General features: G+C 38.8%; 1 protein-coding gene across 10 annotated transcripts in view; it reads left to right on the top strand.

Annotated features, from left to right (window-relative positions):
- DPF3 (double PHD fingers 3) overlaps positions 1-20,004 on the top strand; it is a 204,073-nt gene that overhangs the window by 110,199 nt on the left and 73,870 nt on the right. For all 10 annotated transcript variants that reach the window (XR_003374929.2, XR_015741017.1, XR_015741018.1 and 7 more), the window contains exon 3: positions 9,518-9,625. Coding sequence is in view for 3 of the 10 variants with exons in the window: in XM_026709310.2 (XP_026565095.1) it covers positions 9,518-9,625 (108 nt within the window). In the remaining 7 variants the exon portion in view is untranslated. The remainder of the gene's footprint in view (positions 1-9,517; positions 9,626-20,004) is intronic.

Genomic DNA, 20,004 nt, shown 5'->3' with positions numbered 1-20,004 from the left:
TGCAGTTGAAAATCCCGCGAGTTGTGAGGTGCGATCAGTGATAAGGTTTTTGTTGGCAAAAAACCATAAACCGATTGAAATTTTTCGGCAACTGTGTGAAGTGTACGGGCACAACATCATCACTGAAGGTGGAGTGCGCCAATGGTGCATTAAGTTTAAAAATGGCTGAACTACGCCACTTGAGAAAGCCTGAATGCTTTCAAGTGGGAGATTTTTCCTCATCCGCCCTACAGCCCCAATCTTGCACCAAGTGACTACCACTTTTTTCCAAGGATGAAAACCTGGCTTGGAACACAGCGCTTTGATGACGACATGGAACTGCGGGCAGGCTTGACTGACTGGCTCAAATCTCAGGTGGCTGAATTTTATGACAGTGGAATTACAAAGCTTGTTCACCGCTATGACAAGTTCCTCAATTTGTTTGGTGAATATGTTGAAAAGTAGTATTTAAGTGTCACTTTCAAGTGTATATAATAAATTTTTTTTCCTATACTTTGTTTTTTTTCCATCGCAAAACGTAATCTATTTTGTGGATAGCCCTCATATCATCTATCATCTATCATCTATCATCAATCATCTATCTATCTATCTATCTATCTATCTATCTATCTATCTATCTATCTATCTATCTATCGTCCATTTATTCCAGTTAATGGTAGAAACCTGAGATCCTAAATTAGAATTCTGTATACATAAAGAGAAACAATAAAGACTTTTTTGCTGTCCCTGTCCAATCCTGATTTATCATTTCTTTCAAACTCTTCTTCCCTTTATTGCCAGCTTGGGTCCTTCCTTGTCTCTTCTGCTGAGCTAAGAAGAGCAACAATCCTGTTCTAAAGTTTGTGCAAATTTGCTCAATGCACCAGCAAATGAAAGGGCATAGATGATTGCCGATGTTATTGGACAAAGCTCACAGACAGTACAAATTAAAGACTTTGTCAGGAAGTTTGGCTCCTTGTTGTGCTGATATGCTGCAGGGCCACCCAGAAACTGCAACATCCAGAAAGAGCATCCAGAAACAGCGACATCAGCTGAAGCTTGTGTAGAGGAGGTGGAGTGAGGCCTGAGTCCTGCCCAAGGGGGAAAAACAACAACAACAGATTGCCCAGACGTTTGACAGGATTTCAGGGTTGAGCCAGAAATAAATCAAGTAGCTCTAAACACAGACAATGACTGTAGATTTGTGGAGCTGATTCTGGAATGGTGTGATGATGTCATGTTTAAGAGCCCAGGATTTGGGATCTGAGCACAGCATATATGTAATTTATAAAGAAGGTTGTAGTTATATATATTAACTTGCTTCACTTGTTGAGTGTGGGATTTTTACAATTCTTCCCCCCAAAAAAAAATTCATCCATGTGCACTTGGTGTGGCTTTAAAAATACCTTAAGCCAAACTCATCTTTTCCTGTCTGCCAAGACTCTGGGGAAAGGACAGATAGGAAATGCTCCCTGCCTTCCATCCTCTAGTCAATTTCTCAATCTGATCTTATTAGAGAACCTGATTTAATCAGTTTTGCAGTCAGACAGAAAAACTCCATGGATTGATTTTCCTTGTTTATATAAGGAACGTACATTTTCCCCAGCAGTAAAATGGATAGCCCAGACTGTATTTGGGAGTACATAGCCATCACACTTGCCTGAAGACCTATAATAAAAGCATTCAGAAAAAGGAGAGAGGTATTTTTGGTTTTTGGGGGGTAAGAAAACAGATTCAGGAGAACTTTTTTCACATTTTGTGTGAACCGCAGACTTTATTCTGCAGACTTTATTCTTAAAGGATAAAATGTCCCATGGATCTTTCCACAGGCTGATATCGTATACTGTACATGCATGTTTGTGTGTGTGATAGATGTAACATTGCCAAGGATGTGTATTTTTGTGTGTTGCACACACACACACACACACACACACACACACACACACACGACACCACTATATCTATCACTGCTGCTGTCTTCTGGTTCTTGTCTATTCTCATGAAATCTTGTTAGTTTGCCAGCACATGCCTGTCCGCATGGATCTGGATCTGGAAATCCCACAGGGTCTTAGCCCTCTTATTCTCTGTGGCTTTCTGTGGAATCTCCCAACTGGACTTCAGAGGGTATAGCCCAGACACTGTCCATATGTCCCTGTACTTGGTTGTGCTGTTCAGTATATGCTGTTCCTCCATTTGCAGTCTACCATATTGGACTATCTCTGAGGTCTCTGTATAATCTACACCTTGAGTCCTGTCTAGTGTGGTGGATTCCTTCTTCTATGGATCTGGTACTTTGTGCCTGTTGTTGTGCTGCTATGATCAGTGTCTGGGTTCTTTTTCTTTTCTTTTTTTAGTCCAGCTCTTTTCACCCACTGGTAGAATTCCCAATGTCTGCCACATCAGTTATCACTTCATGGAACACCCCATGCAAGGTCTTATTTTACCATAGCATTTCCTCTGCTTGATCTTCCTTCCATGTCTGCTACAATGGCGCAGTGGTTAAGAATACAGAATGCAGCATTAGCAAAGGTTAAATCTGGGTTGACTCAGCCTTCCATCCTTCTAAAATGAGTAAAATGAGGATCCAGATTGTCGGAGGAAATAGGCTGAAATTTGTGAACCACTTAGAGAGTGCTGTAAAGCACAGGTCACCAACCTTTTGGACCTCAGGGGCCACCAAACTCATAATTTTGAATCCTGCAGACCACTAATATGAATTTTGACTGACGGTGGCTTGCTGACGTTGGTGGGAAAGTCGGTCCCTTATTCCAGAGTTTCAGTAGTCACAAGACTGGCCCTTTGGTCATCCTGGAGCAGCTCCTCGGCTATCCAGGTGCACCAGCAGCTGCTCCGGGATGACCAAAGGGCCAATCTTGTGACTACTGCAGCTCTGGAATATGGGACCGACTTTCCCACCAATGTCAGCAAGCCACCTTGGGGCAGATTTCCCTTCCCTGCTGTTGGTCTTACCTTCCAGTTCCAGCTCGCATGGCTCTACTCAAGGTAAGATTTGCGCTCAACTGAGGGTGGGGGCCAGTGGGTTGGTGGGCCCTGTGGGCGGCACAGCCTTGTGTTCCTGTGGGCCATGTGGGTGACCAACCTTGTGTTCTCGTGCAGCCTGGATTAATTGCTTTGGTGGGGAAATTTCTCTGCGGATCACCAACATTTTCTCGTGGACTACCAGTGGTCCCCGGCCCACTGGTTGGCGACCACTGCTGTAAAGCACCATAGTGCGGTATATAAGTTTGAAGTGCTATTACTATTGCCTCAGGCATTCTCTCAGCAAGTTATCTTGGCATCTTACTGATATACTTCTGGATGCTCTGGGTTTCATCCAGAACAGTGGCTTTGAGTCTTACTAGATGCCACCCACCCTCTTTCTGGCTCTTGTATAGTCTCTGGGTATTAGACTTGGAGTGGAAACCTCTGTACATTGAAAGGAACTTCCAAGTTTTCATATGGACAACCTCCATGTCTTCCTTTGGCCAGCTCACTATCAGCAGGGTATCTAATAACTACCAGGGCACACATGTTGATGGCTTGGATCTTGTGCAAGCTGTCTTTAGTTGACTACAGGTTTTGTCTGCCACAACCCTGTTTCATTTACATAGTGCCAGGGATCCACAGGTATATCTGTGGAGTATTGAGCCATAGGTTACCTGTAGTCAATCTAGCCTATGCTCACATTGGTCAATCTAAAACTTGAGTTTTGGGTGACTACTCTACCTATGAGCCTCTGGTATTTTAAGCTTCTGGGAGTGGAGTGTGTGTGTATGTGTGTGCGTGCATGCACATGTGTTTGTTTGGGCATGTGCATGTGTCTATGTGTGTATTGTTATCTTGAAAGATGAGGGCATATTAGAAGATAAATTAATAAATCCAGGCTCTCAAGCAAATTGTTATGGAGCTGACATGGTTTTTGTGAACAACTATTACTGTACACATTCTTGTGTTACACATTTGTAACACTATAATATAAAAAGCATTGGTTTCTCTGGGAGTTTTACATTTGTATAGCTAGACAGCTGGTAAGTAACATACAGCTAAAGCATATTAAAGAGATCTTTAAATTCTTCCTTTGATCTCCTGGCTTAACTCCCGTAAAAATGCAGTAAAAGCAGTAAGTCACCTAATTATTCTAATTGCTCTGCCATTCAGTGATTAACTATTTTGCTGTCTGGAAATCATGCTTCTTTTGAATTCAGTGTGTATGTGTCTATCACTATAGTCTATGTCAGTGGTGGGATTCAAATTTTTTTTACTACCGGTTCTGTGGGTGTGGCTTGGTGGGCGTGACAGGGGAAGGCTACTGTAAAATCTACAGAGGTGATATTTGCTGATTCTCTGAACTACACAAAATTTCCACTACTGGTTCTCCAGAACTGGTAAGAACCTGCTGAATGCCACCTCTGTTCTATATGTATATTTAATACTACTTTCTCCTTAGAATTCATCAAGGGATTCAGATAAACTTAGTTGGCAAAGAAGAAAACAACTAAAGTTCCTTTGTAATGTTTGAGAGAAAAGACAGCAGCATATCAATACCCCCAGAATAATGGGTGGTGCATCTAGCTTCTGGTCTCACTGACAAAACCTTGAGAGCTTTCTCTAGTTTCTAGCCAGAAAGGAGACAGGCTATGGGATGTGGGAAAAGTTTAGTTCTATTATGATTTATATTTACCGGCAGAGGTTCATTTTTATGACCAATGAAAGGGATTTAGAAAATTGTGAGCCATGTTGTTGGACAAATCAAATGGCTTAGAAACAGTGATTAGTAGTTGAAGAAGTAGTCTGCAATTATTTTTTTGACGTTTCACCAAGTCAGGTTCTGAGATTTACCCTGAAATAGATAAAAAAAATGGCAGAACAAGCAAATGATTATTTAGTAGCCCAAAATGAGAGTGAGAGCAGAATGACCTCTAAAGTAGAATATTTGTAGCTCAGGGTTGAATGAGGAGTTCTGGGTGCTCTCTGAGCTTGGTTGTTTTCTTGCATGATGATGCAGGAAATGAAACTATAAATAAAAAAAGAAATAGATTAATGTACCAACAGAATGAATTGTAAGGTGAAAATAATTATGTTCTAGAGTGCCCTGAAGTGTGTGAATTTTGAGTGATGCACATGGAAAGTTCTGGGGAAAAAATGCTTGGTGGAACAATGAAAGGTTGTAGATAAGAAAAAAAGTGAGTGTAGTGTGAGGGAATGATTAATAGAAAAAATGATGAGCAAAAGGTATTGTATGTAGTGAAAAAGATAGTTACAAAACTTACAAAGAACATAATTCTTTGGAATACTTAAAATTAAAAGCATCAAGTAAAATGGGGAATGCTTTTCTGGAAAAAAGGTCTTTGCAATATCTTCTTTTCTTATCTCATGTCTTTTAGTTGGGTTTTTTTTGTGCTTACCAATTGTTACTCTTTTTCTTCACTTACATAAATTGCTTACCTTCCAAGGGAATGTCAAGAGAGAGGTATATGTATGTATATTTCTAGCAGTATCATCATTGCTTACAGCTAGTTTCCTTGCCCTGAACAAGATGCTCAGGTAGACTGTTACCAGATTTAACTAGTTCTTTTGTAAAGTTTAAAATTAAAATAAAGTGATTCTCAGTGCTGATAAGAGCAGTTTTGCACATCAGTATTTGATTCTTCCAGAAAGTGATGTTCAGTTTATTTTGCATAGAATTGCCTTCTTTCTGGAGAACCGACTCAATTCACAGTTTAGGAGTTTTCCTAGGTTCAGCTGGGTTGCTTGAAGCTCAAGATGCACATTTTCTTGCATATGGGACTGTTCTTGGCTTAAAGTTATGGTTAGACATAAGAAAAATTGATTGCTGGGAAAACCTTATGCTGAAGCTGAAAGTGCTTCATTGACTTCTGGATAGCAGTTAGATCTGTTAAAGCTCAGTTCTCTATATTTATGGACCCTAATAAGAGCCCTGGTGGCACAGTGGTTAGAATGAAGTATTGCAGGCTAACTTTGCCCACTGCTTGGAGTTCGATCCTGACGGGCTCAAGGTTCAGCCTTTTATCCTTCTGAGGTTGATAAAATGAGAACCTAGATTATTGGGGGAAATATGCTGACATTATAATCTGCCCAGAGAGTGCTGTAAAGCAGTATGGGGTGGTATATAAGTCTAAGGGCTATTGCGATTTTTGGGTTCCTACAAGATTTGTGGCTTAGGTGCTCAATGGAATATCTGTTTCCAAGTCTGCCTTCCCATTTAGTACAGAGTGTACCAAGGTTTCTCCCTGAGTGCTATGAGAAATAAGGTGAGTAGTAAGTGCTAGAGAGATCTTTTTGGTTATGGCTTCCCTCATCTGTGGAGCTGTCTTCCTGGTGAGATATACAATGTTTTGTTTTCCATGAAAGAAGGCACTGCCCCTTAACACTTTTAAAATGCTTTAATTGGTTAAACTAATCCTATTTTCAGCACCATTTTTAGTAGATGCTATTGTATGTAATTTCCATCAAGATAAGTGATCATTTTACCTGCTAGCAAGGATATGTTATTTCTATAAGCCAAATAGGTCAGCTTCTAAGTAAGGGAATTAAAGGACTTTATAAATTGGAATATAAAAATAGAAACATACCACTGGAGCACTTTTGAGACTCCCTGCCTCTGGCCTCATATTTTGAATATTTAAGAGCATTAGTGTGAGAATTAAAGAATTAGAATGAATGGTGTGTGAGTAGAGTTCATTATCAATTTTACTACTATTTATTTCTTGCACTAAAGAAGCACCATGCAAAATTGACACCCCATGCGGTGTCAGTTATAGTGGTTTATTCTTTGATGTTCTGGTAAATAGAAATCACTGTAAAGAGGACTCCTTGTTTGCAGTGTCCACTTCCCAATCTTTAAATCGTACTTGTTAGCCTACTTTTGCCTTCCAAATATTTCTTTGTGGATAACTTTTTTTACTCTGTGTATAGAGTACAGAAGAAAATAGTGTTTTGCATCCTAAAGTCTATGCCACTATTAACCAATTCATTGTCAGCTTCCCAGGCTGATGAAAACACCCTGCTAGATTCTTTGTCGCTTGTTCAAGGGTTATCAGGCAGAAAGATCAAAAATTCCAGGTTGAATTTTTCTGGGTCACCTGTGCATATCTCTTCTTTAATCTGAGTCATGTTATTATACGTGATTTTCCAAAGATGCTAAGAAAAATAAATAAAAAAGAAGAAGCTTATTTTCAGAAGAGTACAAAACTGAGCTCTTTTTTAAGCCGCAGAGTCCATGACTGAGCCACTGACCTTATCTCCTCATAACAGAACGCAGTGCAAATAGTCTTTGGTATCAGGCCACATGCACTGCAGGTCTTGGCGTGTTTGGGTCTTTTCCTGTGTAAGATTGAGAGTATTTTGGCAACGTTTCGACAAGGTCCCTCTCGCCATCTTCAGGCCTCGTTGAAACGTCGCCTTGGGACGTTGTCAAAACGTCGCTAAGATACTCTCAATCTTACACAGGAAAAGCCCCGAACATGCCAAGACCTGCATACCTGTATCCATGAAAATCTATGAACATAGAGTGTTCCAGCTTTTTTACTGCATTTTTGTGTTAAACACAAAAAAGTTAAACACAAAAATGCAGTAAAAAAGCTGGAACACATTTCCTCACTAGTCCAGTACATGAAAGCAACAGGTCATAGCACTGACTTCAATGGCACCAAAACCCTAGCCACTATAGAAAACCCCAGCTACAGAATTATCAGAGAAGCCATAGAGATTGAAAAAAGACCTGAAAGCATGAATAGAAGAGATGATTCCACCAGACTGTCAATTATTTGGAACCCTGCACTCACAAACAAAAAAATCTCCACACCACAAGCCAGGCAAACACCTGGGCACAAACAGACTCCCCCTGATACCTCCAGCTCAAACACACCCCAACCAGGCACCCAGACGAAACCTAGCTTCCTAACAAATGATAGCCATCCATTTACTCGGAGCCAAGCTGCACTAAAAGCCTCCAATACAGGAACACAATGTTGCCAGCCAATCAAGACACAAAAAAAGCCACAAAACAGACAGAAGATGTTAGAAAAACCAATCAAGCAGAACACAGCAAACTCCAAGACCAATAAACACAGACCAAGACTCCCAACCAATCAGGATGAAGAAAAACACCATTCTGGCACAGCAGTAGGCTAGCCCCAAATTTAAAATAGAAATGGCTGTGAAAGTCTGACTCACAGACGAACACAATACAGAAGCCTGATGATGGCAGATGAGATTCTGCCAAAACGTTGCTACAACTTTAAAAGCACAATTATAATGATGTGGGAAAATACCTGAACAAAGCTGAATACCACAGATATATATATATATATATATATATATATATATATATATATATATATATATAGATAGATAGATAGATAGATAGATAGATAGATAGATAGATAGATAGATAGATAGTGGCGAACCTGTGGCACGTGTGCCAGAAATGGCATGCAGAGCCATCTCTGCGGGCACATGAGCCATCGCCCCAGCTCATTTCCACTGTGCATGTGCATGCGCCTCCCGCCAGCCAGCTGATTTGGGGGTATGTGTTGCGCATGCATGGGGGTGCATTCAGGAGATGCGTGCACATGCGCAGGGAGCAGAGGGAGCACGGGGGTCACACGTGCATTGCATTATGGGTGCAGGCACACATGCATGCTCTTGCGCATGCACTTTCGGCATGCAATGACAAAAAGGTTAGCCATCACTGCACTAGATTTTATGTTCAATGCTTCTCCCCCTTGTTAAATAAACTGACTTGAATGTTAAATGAAAAACATGATATAAACATGTATATACAGGTAATCCTCGACCCACAACAGTTTGTTTAGTGACTGTTCAAGGTTACAGTGGCACTGAAAAAAGTGGCTTATGATCGTTTTTCACACTTATGACAGTTGCAGCCTCCCCAGGGTCACATGATCGAAATTCAGGTGCTTGCCAACTGGTTCATACTTAGGACGGTTGCAGTGTCCCGGGGGTCATGTGATCCCCTTTTGCAACCTTCTGACCAACAAAGTCAATGGGGAAGCCTGATTCAATTAAGGACCATGTTGCTAACTTAACTGCAGTGATTCACTTAACATTTGTGGCAACAAAATGGGGCAAAACTCAACAAATGTCCCACTTAGCAACAAAAATTTGGGTTCACTTGGGGTTGTAAGTCAAGGACTACCTGTATTTTTGTTCTCTTTTTAAAAAATTCTGTCTGTCTGTCTATCTATCTATCTATCTATCTATCTATCTATCTATCTATCTATCTATCTATCTATCATCTATTTACCTATTATCTATCTATCTATCTATCTATCTATCTATCTATCTATCTATCTATCATCTATCTATCTATCTATTTATCTATGTATCATCTATCTATCTATGTATCATCTATCTATCTATCCATCCATCCATCCATCCATCCATCCATCCATCTATCTTCTATCTATCTATCTATCTATCTATCTATCTATCTATCTATCTATCTATCTATCTATTATCTATTCTCTTATTTTTGTTTCCTTTTGACCTTCAGGACTAGCTCCAGGGCAGCTCTATACATATCCTGCTCGATGCTGGCGCAAGAAGAGACGTTTGCATCCCCCTGAGGACTCCAGGCTGAAGTTGCTGGAGATTAAACCTGGTAAGTGCTCTCTTCCTGCTCATTTCTTTTCCTTCGCCATGCTTGCCTTTGCCCACCGGTGAGTCCTATCTATCCATCCTTGAATCGGAAGAAAACTATATTAGCATGAAATGGGCTGTCCTCATTACTGATCTCTTCTGTTGCCTCTCTTTCAAGTCACATGAATTTCCTCCAGGGTTAGAAGGTGACAGTACTCTTGGACTAGGTAGAATAAGGAGGAATATAGCAATTTAACATCGCTTCATCGAAGATTGATTGAGTGCTGTCTCATTCGTGGACAAGGCAGGGGAAAAAAACTGTTTCCAGGACCCTTCCTTTTCCTTTGAAAAATGCCTTTTCCTTTGAAAAAAAAAAAAAGGCCTTAAGTTACTGTTGGAGTAGACTAGAGCATCAGCTACAGCCACTGAAGAAAAATCTACATTGCAAACTTCAGTGTATTTTCTGCTTCTCTTCCAGCTTTATCTGTCTTTTGTTGTGCTGACAATGTGCAATAGAATTTAAAAAGTCCATTCCAAGTTAACATACAGATGTGGAAACTACAGTAGGTATGTGAGGGCTTCGTGTTCTTTTATCTTTTAAGAACCTGATGTTTCAAATGGAAGTAACTCTCTTAGGTATTATACAAGGCTGTCTTAACGCCTGGGCCTGATGGGCACTTGCCCGTGGGCCCCACGAGCATAGGGGGCCCATACTAATATGTGTATGTTAACCTTTCAATGCACCTTGCATCAGATAAATACAGCAACATATTTATTACATTTTACAGCATTTTTTAAATTAATACCAACATGCAAATATATGTTTAATTTTATTGACCATTAACATTTTTATTCCTGTGAGTAGTTGTCATATGGGCCCCAGTACTCTGCTTTGCCTGGGGCCCATAGTGCTGTTAAGATGGCCTTGAAAGCATTACTGTGGTGGGTTCAAAAACTCCTTCTAAGGGCATTGCTACTTGGTGCTCTTTTCACTCCAAACCATTTTGAAGTTAGCTATGCAGTTACTTTCACTGCTACAGATCTCAGAAGGCAGAGAGCAGGAAGGGAACAGCGTAAGACAATTAGCTCTGTCTCTCTCTGTGTGTCTGTCTGTCTGTCTCTCTCTCCTTCTGATCAAAAGGAACAGGCAAGAAAACCATGTTGTTATTATCAGGAAGTGAATCATGGCAATTGGACTTATTCTCTTGTTGGTTTGAGATGTTTCACTGCCCATCCAAGCAGCTTCTTCAGTCTAAACAAGTTGGTTAGGGCAGGGGTAGGGAAACTTGGCTCTTCTATCACTTATGGACTTCAACTCCCAGAATTCCTGAGTGAGCCATAAAAGTTCCCCATCCCTGACCTACTGGTTTTTCTGTTGTGGGGGAAATCAATTTTTGACTGGAATGGGACTGTTTAATATACAAATGTAGGACATATTCTTTATGAATATAAAGAATATACATATAATACATATAAAGAATATGTCCTACATTTGTATATTAAACAGTCCCATTCCAGTCAAACATTGATTTCCCCCACAACGGAAAAACCACTAGGCCAGGGATAGGGAACCTTTTATGGCTCACTCAGGAATTCTGGGAGTTGAAGTCCATAAGTGATGAAAGAGCCAAGTTTCCCTACCCCTGGGTTAGGGGAATCTGAACAGGCAGAGAGCCACTGAAATGTGCCAACTCCTAAAATTCATCAGGGTATTCCTGCACCAACCTCAGGATTTCTTCTGCAAATCATGTGGCAATGTGTTGATGAAGATTCTCAGTCATCCAGGTAAAATTGACAGGAAGTTGGGTGTGGCAACTGGGGTTGTTGGCTTGAGATGTTGAGAAGCTGCTTGGATGGGCAGCAAAACATCTTAAACTGACAAGAAAATCAGTTGCCATGACTCAACTTCCTGACAATTTTACCTGGATGACTGAGAATCTTCCTCGACCATTCAGTCATTACTTTTCTCCAAGAAGCAACGTTGGCACTTCTAGGTTTCTTTTCCTCTGTTATTTCAAAAGCCTTTTGCTAGAAGGCAATTTGGCAATCCAGTACTCTCCCCAATAACTCTAACCTTGGATGCAAGTTGCTAAAGTGGCCGAAGCAGATGGGAGGGTAGGTACATACTATGAATGGGATGCTGAAGGTTGCTGTGGGAACTGGGGATACCAGCAAGTGGCAGAACAAAAATCCCGTCATTCCCCATGCCAGACGAAATCAATAGTCCTCCCTTATGAGACAGTTGCTCTGATGTTTTGCAGTGAACTGATCTCCTGCCAAGGAGAAGGAAAAAGGAGACAATCCTCATGTCAGTTTCAGCACCTGAAATGGTTTGCATTTGCTAATCTGAGGAATTGGTATGAAATGGAACCTGCAGAGCCTCTTTCCCTTTGAAGGACTCAGAATTAGAACGCTATGTCAAATGAAGCCAGGGGACAATATCTGCAATGATGGAGAGACAGCCCAAATGTTCTGTGGGGTTTTACTGTTGCTTACAGAAAGATAACTTGTTTGTGCTATTTCATTTGGCTACGGTAGAAATCGATTGGTTTAGCTGCTAAAGGTGTGAGAATACACATCTTTGGAGCTGATTTTGGAGTGATAGAAAGATCCCCTGTTAAATTGCTCTAAAGTTCCATTCGTCTATTACCATAGTAGCATAATTGGGTATTGCATTTGCAAATGAGAACACGAGAAAAGGTGTAGTGGGAAGTAACTTCCACATTGTTCAGCTGTCAATTTTAAGCAGTTCCAACAGCTATCTCCTCAGGGAGGTCTTGTATTATAAACTTTATGAAGTCCTTCACTGAAGTATGCTAAGATGTAAATGAAAATGAGCAAAACATTACCTCTCTACTACCTGTGCTATTTAGATAAAAAGCATGATTATTTCTAGTGTCAGAGAACTAGAAAGGTTTGAAACGATGATGATGAACTTTTGGTTGATTTCCTGATTTTTAGCTAAATTGCATGTCTAATCATTCATATTTATTTTATTTTCCTAATTGCTGCATTCATCGATTCCCTGTGTGGAGATCCGAGAACGTAAAACTGAACTGCTAAAGGAGAACCAGAACTAGAGAGAGTTAAAGAGCATGTATTCCTCCATAAGCAATGTATAAGTGAAAATGGGGCGCTGCTTATCTATTTCTCTCTGTGCTTCTGAGCTCTTCCTATATCATTGCTGGAATTTGAACTGGCCGTGACTTGGCTCATCCTTGAAAGATAGCAGGTGGCCTTCAGAAGAGAGAGAGAGTCTAATTCGAAGAACCAACATATTTGTGTGTGGTTTTCTAACTGCTTAACCGAAACATTTTTTTTTCTACCATGTTATTGCACTCAACTACTTTCAAACCACAGCTAGCACTTGGAACCACAACACCATATGATGTGGACAGGATAGATAACGGACTCTTCTCTGTTCTTTCAATTGCTAGTTTGGTTAGCGTTAATGCATGTAAGGATTGCTTCCGTGGTCTGCCTCAACACAGTTCTCTGTTTGCATTCCGAGGCTGAGCTCAGCTTCTGTTATCACATCTGTTTTAGTGAGCAAAAGGTCTTTTGGGTGGCTTGTTGACTTAGGAGGAGTCTTTGAAAGCAAAAAAAAAAAAAAAAAAAAGGCTGCTAGTTTTTTGTTATCATTGAGACAACTTGTAAAACACAACTATCCCAAGTTAACAACCTTGCCCATTTTATCAGGCATTTGTAAGTGTGTGTACATTACTGGGTGTAAAAGGTCCTGTGGGATTTCAACCGGCCTTGTAAGGATTTAGAGCAAATACTAGCATATAAGAGAATTGCTTCTGCTCATATTCCTTTACTTCTGTTAGATATTATTTGTAAGGCTATGAAGGTTCACCCAATCTTCAGATACATGTTCTTATGAATACAATGAAGAGATTTCTCCAGACTTTTGAATTTTTATCTATCTTATAAAAAGCCAGCCAAAAAGAAAAAGACTGATATAAGATTTTCACCTGAAGGAGTGGAATACAAATTGAGTAGCTGGCCTTTGGTTCATGGCAGCAATTACATAGCAGGCATTCCATTTTAGTCCATGTGTAGCGCAAATGTTAGATGGAGATGAAGGCATATGCAGCAATAGCAGAAATGCCTTTTACTAGCTCAAACAGAATAATTCCACTGTATCCTAGAAACTGTTGTGGGGATAATGGATAATGTCTCATGATTTCTTTTGATTTGGTTTTTCTTTCTTTCTTGGCTTTCTTTTTCAAATTCAATTGTCTTCCCTAATACCTGTTAGCCACTTCAGTTCAATAGGGTTAAAGGTGCTCTGGGTCATCCCAATTAAACAATTCCATCTATTGAGGCCTCTCCAGAATGAGGTTTCCCCTAAGATCCAGGGGGCTCCCTGCCTACTTCTTGATATTTCAAAAGGCCTTGAAAACCTGGCTCTTTACTAAGGTCTTTCTTTGCTTAGGATGGGTATGTATTGTTGCTCAGTTTGCCATCATTGCCTCTTGTTCTTTTGCTGTATGGTAATTTTTCATATTTTTGCAAACTGCCCAAAATCATTAGAAGTTGGTTGGTATATACCCGGAATAAGGGGGAAAAAAAGAATAAAAGAATAAAATGGTTAAGCAAATCTCACAGAGAAAAAAATGTAAGGAACAAGGAGTTTAAACCAGTTCAAGTGTAATTGTAAAGAGTTCTTGCTAGGATTTTCTTTGTTTTGATTTTATTTTCTTAGATGAAAGATTTTATACCTAACCTGGAGTTGAGCACAAATGACCACCAACCTTGTGGACAAAGTAGTTTGATGGATGATTTCCCCATTTTTTCCCCCAGAGGAAGGTGAAATTAATTTTCCAGAATTTTTTTTAAGGGTGATGGCTACTTTTGAAAAATCCTCATAGAAAAGGGCTGCTCACGGTCTCCTTCCATGTGACTAAACTGAAAGATGAAAACTCAGGGAAGCTGCAGTACTGTCTGTTGAAAAGAGGAAGTATCTCAATCAAAACTTCATAACCAGATGTTAAAACACCAAAGAGAATTTCACCAAAACTCTCTTTTCTTTTGAATGAAATGAACTCTGGGAAGGAAAAAAAAAATACTTTGTTACTAATGTATAACATCTGAAGTTGGGACCTCATTATCTGAGGCCTCAGTGCCTTCCAGCTTTTCAGGTAAAGCTACCAAATTTAACTTTTGTGAATTTTTTAATTTTAATTTAAACTTGTTTGCAGATTTGCTCATATTAAAAAAAATGAAGCAGTTTCTCATGACTTGTTTTTTCCACCTAGACATTTTGCTCTGAACTCAGTGGGGTATGAAAACAAAACTAATGTCAATCGACAAGTTAAAAAGCCTCATAACTGTCTGATATTGACTTTTTCAATTTCCATTCTTTGAAATGTCTATTTAAAAAAACTCATGCTTTACAGAGTTCAGAGGTTTATTTTAGAGTTTTCTGGTAACAAATGGCAACACAAAATATATATCTCTCTCTCTTGTCAATACTTAATTCGTAAAAGCTTTATTTCTTTGAATCGATACAGAAAAACTACTATTTTAGGGCCAGCAGAGGGAGTAATATTACAGAACTACTTATATAAGGGTTTTGATCCTGCTTCCATTTCAAATGCTACATATTTAAATCAAATGATTCATGGAATAAATATAATATTGTAAACTTAACTTTTTACTCACTGGAGGGAAAAACTGCAGTTCTGATTTTGAAAGTTTTGATTAGGGTCTGACTACCAGCTGAATAAACATGGAAGAATGAATTTGCCTTTTCTGCTCCCTCATTAGGAGCTGTTAAGTACTTGCAACTTCTGAATTTTCATCTACTAGTGTGGCGTATAGCCATGCTGGCCACATGATCACAGAGAATGTCTTTGGCAACGTTGGCTCTTGTGGCCTTGAAACAGAGATGAATGCCGTGCCCACATCTGGACAGGGAAATCTTTCCCCTTTAATACGTTTGTATTAAAATTGTATGGCAGTGCAGCTTTTTATATCAGAAAGGTGGTGCATAAAGTAAAGGTTCCCTTGCACAAACGTGCTAGTCATTTCCGGCTCTAGGGAGTGGTTACAAAGCCAAAGAGCCAGCGCTGTCCAAAGACGTCTCCGTGGTCATGTGGCCAGCATGACTAAATGCCAAAGGCGCACGGAATACTGTTACCTTTCCACCAAAGGGGTCCCTATTTTTCTCCTTGCATTTTACATGCTTTTGAACTACTAGGTTGGCAGAAGCTGGGATAAGTAACAGGAGCTCACTCCATTATGCGGTGCTAGGGATTCAAACTGCCGAACTGCTGACCTTTCTGATCGACAAGCTCAGCGTTTTAGCCACTGAGCCACTGCATTCCCTAAGGTGGTACATGCAGGGGTGGGATTCTACCAGTTCTCACCGATTCGCTAGAACCGGTTGTTAACATTCTAAGCAGTTCAGAGAACTGGTTGTTAGAAGAAATTACCGGCCTAATCCTGTAAGGAAGGCAGGAAGGAAACATTCTGGTGTTGCTTACAGAAATTGCCTCTCCATTTTAGAGGATTTTAGAAGATGCTAAAGCGGTGGTGGCTAACCTTTTTGGGTTCCTGTGCCAAAAATTGTGTGCGTGCTTGTGCCTGTGTGTGCTTATGCTCACATGCCAGCACCCAGAAGGCAATGAGCACACACCCCCATGCCTCCTGCGCATGCGTGCATAATCCCCCCCCCACTGTCCCCTTACCTGCACTGCTCCTCGCAGCTGATTTTCGGCCTGTTTGAGGCCTTTTTTGGCCTCCCAGAGGCTTGAGGATGGCTTCTGCAGCCTTTGCAGGCCGAAAAATAGGTCTGTTCCATCACTTCTGGTATTATAGGAGGCACGTGCATGCACAGTGAGGTAAGTTTGCCTGCGGCTCATGTGCTGGCACAAATGGCTTTGCATGCCACCTGTGGCACGCATGCCATAGGTTCACCATCACGGTGCTAAAGCATTAGGGCCATATTGAACTATTAAAATGTTTTGTCTGGATATATCTCCATTGTTGAATTGATGGTAAAGAAAATTCTATTTTTAATTGCTGCTGAAAAGATTTAAGTCATAGTTGAACAATATTGATCTAATGTAATGATACATTTTTGTTTTTTGTTTTTTTCAGCCTTTTTAAATCTCTTTTTCATTTTTCTTTTTTTTTCCAAAGGTTTTTTTATTATTTTATATTTACAATGAATCCATCTTTCTTTAAACAAGTGTGTCGACTGGGGACATATATCTTAACAATTGTAGTTTAGTATTTTTCTTAGCAATGTAACAATACTCACATTTCCTTTATAAATAGTTATGTTTACATTTATCACCTCTATATTAATATTCACTTATTTCTCTATATATTCATCTGCTCAGTTTTAATTTGTTTTATTTTCCAATCATTGGTGTATCCCATATCTTATAGTATTCAGTTTCTTCTTTTTCTTTAATTACCAATGTTAATTTATTCATCTCTGCACATTCAAATATTTTCTCAATCACTTTTCCCTCTGCCGGAATTTTATCGCTTTTCCAGTTTTGAGCAAATACAATCCTAGCTGCTGTTAATACATGGATAATCAAATATGTTTTTTCTTTGCTGTAACAGCCAGGTACCATCCCTAATAAAAATATTTCAGGTTTCAAATCTATGTGTTGCTTTATAATTTTTTTTCCAACCACATGTGTATTTTTGTCAAATATCTTTTAGCTTCTGCACATATCCACCACATATGGTAATATGATCCGGGTGTCTGGTGCCACTTCCAGCATTTTGCTAATTTATCTTTAAACATCTTTGCCAGTTTTGCTGGTGCAAAGTGCCATCTATAAAACATCTTATACAGATTTTCTTTATATGCTGTCAATATTTTTTTTAATAAAAGTTTTATTTAAGTTTTCACAAAACATATAAATGCAAATAAAATATCTTTTTTTGAGAACAGCGTGACCCGGGTTATCACTTCTCCATACAGACATACACTCAATACATATTTATCTTATACATTCTAATCCATATTTTATAACTATTTTCATAATTTTTTCAATGGCTTTTCCCTTTCTTTACTTCCTATAGCCTTATTTTAAATTATCTCATTCCTTTCTTAATTCAATTACATATCTATTTTAATTTTTAAAATCTTTCTAATCAATGTTTTTATACTTTCGTCTGTCCTGTTTACAATTTCATATTATCTTTTCTCATAAAACAAATTTTCCCCTGTAATTACTAGACTGGAGTGTAACACCTTTGTATGTTTTTTCAAATCTTATTTAAAAATTTAAGGTACATCTTTACAGTTATAACATTCCTTTTCTAACCTCTATTTTATAACACATACCTATTTTCAACCGAATTCTGCTTGGTACATTCCCTTAAAATACACACTAAATTCTTAAAAGAAAAAAAGTATATATCTATATATATCTGTGCATATATGTATAACAATAGTGAATGGAATAATTATTCTATTCAAGTACAGCTCTGCCATTAATACTAATAACAATCTTTTACATTTCTATTTCTTTTAACAAACATTACATAGTAATATCAGTTGTCTTTCACTTTAATCATCTATATTTCATATTTTACTTATTATTGTTTTTAAATAAAAAGCCAAACAATAGTTATTAACAGTAGTCAATAAAGTTATTATTCTTATTCAAGTTCATCTTATCAACTGATAAAAATTTTCCATGTTTCTTTTCAGTTTTTTTAAATGTTCTTTTTAAATCATTGAGAGCCTTATTCTCTTTACTAAGAAATATTCCACTACACATCAATAGAAATTTTTTCTATCACTTTAATCATCTAACATATTTTTTAACCCTTTTCTATTTCTAATATAACAATGCTATCCCATGCACCCTTGCAGAATCCTCTTCTTAAGTTAAATTTTAACCATTGTCTCTGTGTCTTTTAAATAGGTTTATACCTTTAATTCTTGTATGTTTTTCCTGTACCTCTATATCTTGTTTCTGTCTTTTGTAGCTTCTTTTCCTTTCCCTCTTCCCTCTCTTCTTCTCCCTCCCCTTTTTATTCCTTTTTCTTTTCTATCTGATTCTCCCTTCTGTGATCCTCCCTTCGGCTTCTTCCTGATATTATGATTACTTTTCAAATTAATCTTTTTTTTGGTTGTTGCTTCAGTGCTTAAGTTTTTAATTCCCTTTCCCCCCTTTCCCTTTTTTACCCCGCTTAAAATTGCTTGGTCATTAAAGATGGCTTCTTCATTGTCAAGCCCTTCTTCTTCTGCCAGCGTTTCTTGTTGTTTCTCATAGTTCAAGATCTCCATTTCTAAAAATTGAAATACGAAGCCAAAAGATCCTCTTCCATCTTGTGCTTCTTCTTTTTGTTCTTTAAGTCTCATTTTTAACTTTTCCAGGAGTGAAGAATTTTAAAAATTTTTAAAAAATTAAACAACCCCCAATTGATTTTATTTTATTTCATTAGGATCCTCCATCCAAAGTTCCAGGAATCATCCAATAATCCAAAACTGATTATTGCTTCTTTTCTCACTTTCTCTTTCCAGGGTCTTTGTTCTCTAGTAACAAAGTTTCAGCTACAATGTATCTTTTGCAAGCCTTGTTAAAATTCTACTATCAATTTTTTTTAAAGGTGGTCTCCTCCATTTTCCAGATTCCACCCTCTTTTTTCCTTTTTCCCTCCACTGCTTTCTTTCTTTTTTTTAAAGAAAGTTTTTAAATTATCCAGGAATCTTTATCCCCTTGACACTTTATTTTTAGCTAGAAATAGCCTATTAATGTCAAAGTGGATTAGTATCAATTTCTTATTCGAATCTCTTCTTCTCAATGTTCCAAGTCATTTAAAACTGTCGATGTTAGAGGAAAAAAAGCCAATTCCGTTTCCTTTCCCTTTCTCTTTCGCAGCTTAAAATCTTTTTTAGGAATAGTATTAGTCTTTAAAATTCAGGTTCCAGGTACCTTAAATAGATGTTCTCCATTCAACCCGGTCAGTCAAACTTTCTCCTTTAAACTTTCTCCTTTAAACTTCCTCCTGCACAATCTTGTCTGGTCGGGTTCTTCTTTGAGGTGGCCATTTCTGACCACCGCTGCAACCGCCTTTGGAAAAGGGAATAATGGCCAGCCAAGGAGGAGAGATGCGGCTCTCCTCAACCCCGCTGATGGTTCCCCCTTCTTCACCACCTCTACAGGGTGGCTCCAGCCCCGAATCCAGGTGGCTCGGGGTGCTCCAGCAGCAAACACAGATCAAAACTGCAGATGATCGTGATTTTGGTCCGTCGCTGAAGAAGCTCAAACCGGAAGACTGTCAATATTTTTAATGTATAATTTCTTTCCCATAGCTCCTGCCTTTTATCTAATTCTATGATATACCCAACATTTTTCACCCATGCTATCATCGTTTCCTTTACTTGCTCTTCTTCTAATTTAACACCTAGTAAAT

Source organism: Pseudonaja textilis, chromosome 1, assembly GCF_049901715.1.
Source record: "Pseudonaja textilis isolate UNSWEBS1 chromosome 1, rPseTex1.2, whole genome shotgun sequence".
Lineage (NCBI taxonomy): Eukaryota > Metazoa > Chordata > Lepidosauria > Squamata > Elapidae > Pseudonaja > Pseudonaja textilis.
This window is presented reverse-complemented; position numbering and strand designations above follow the sequence as displayed.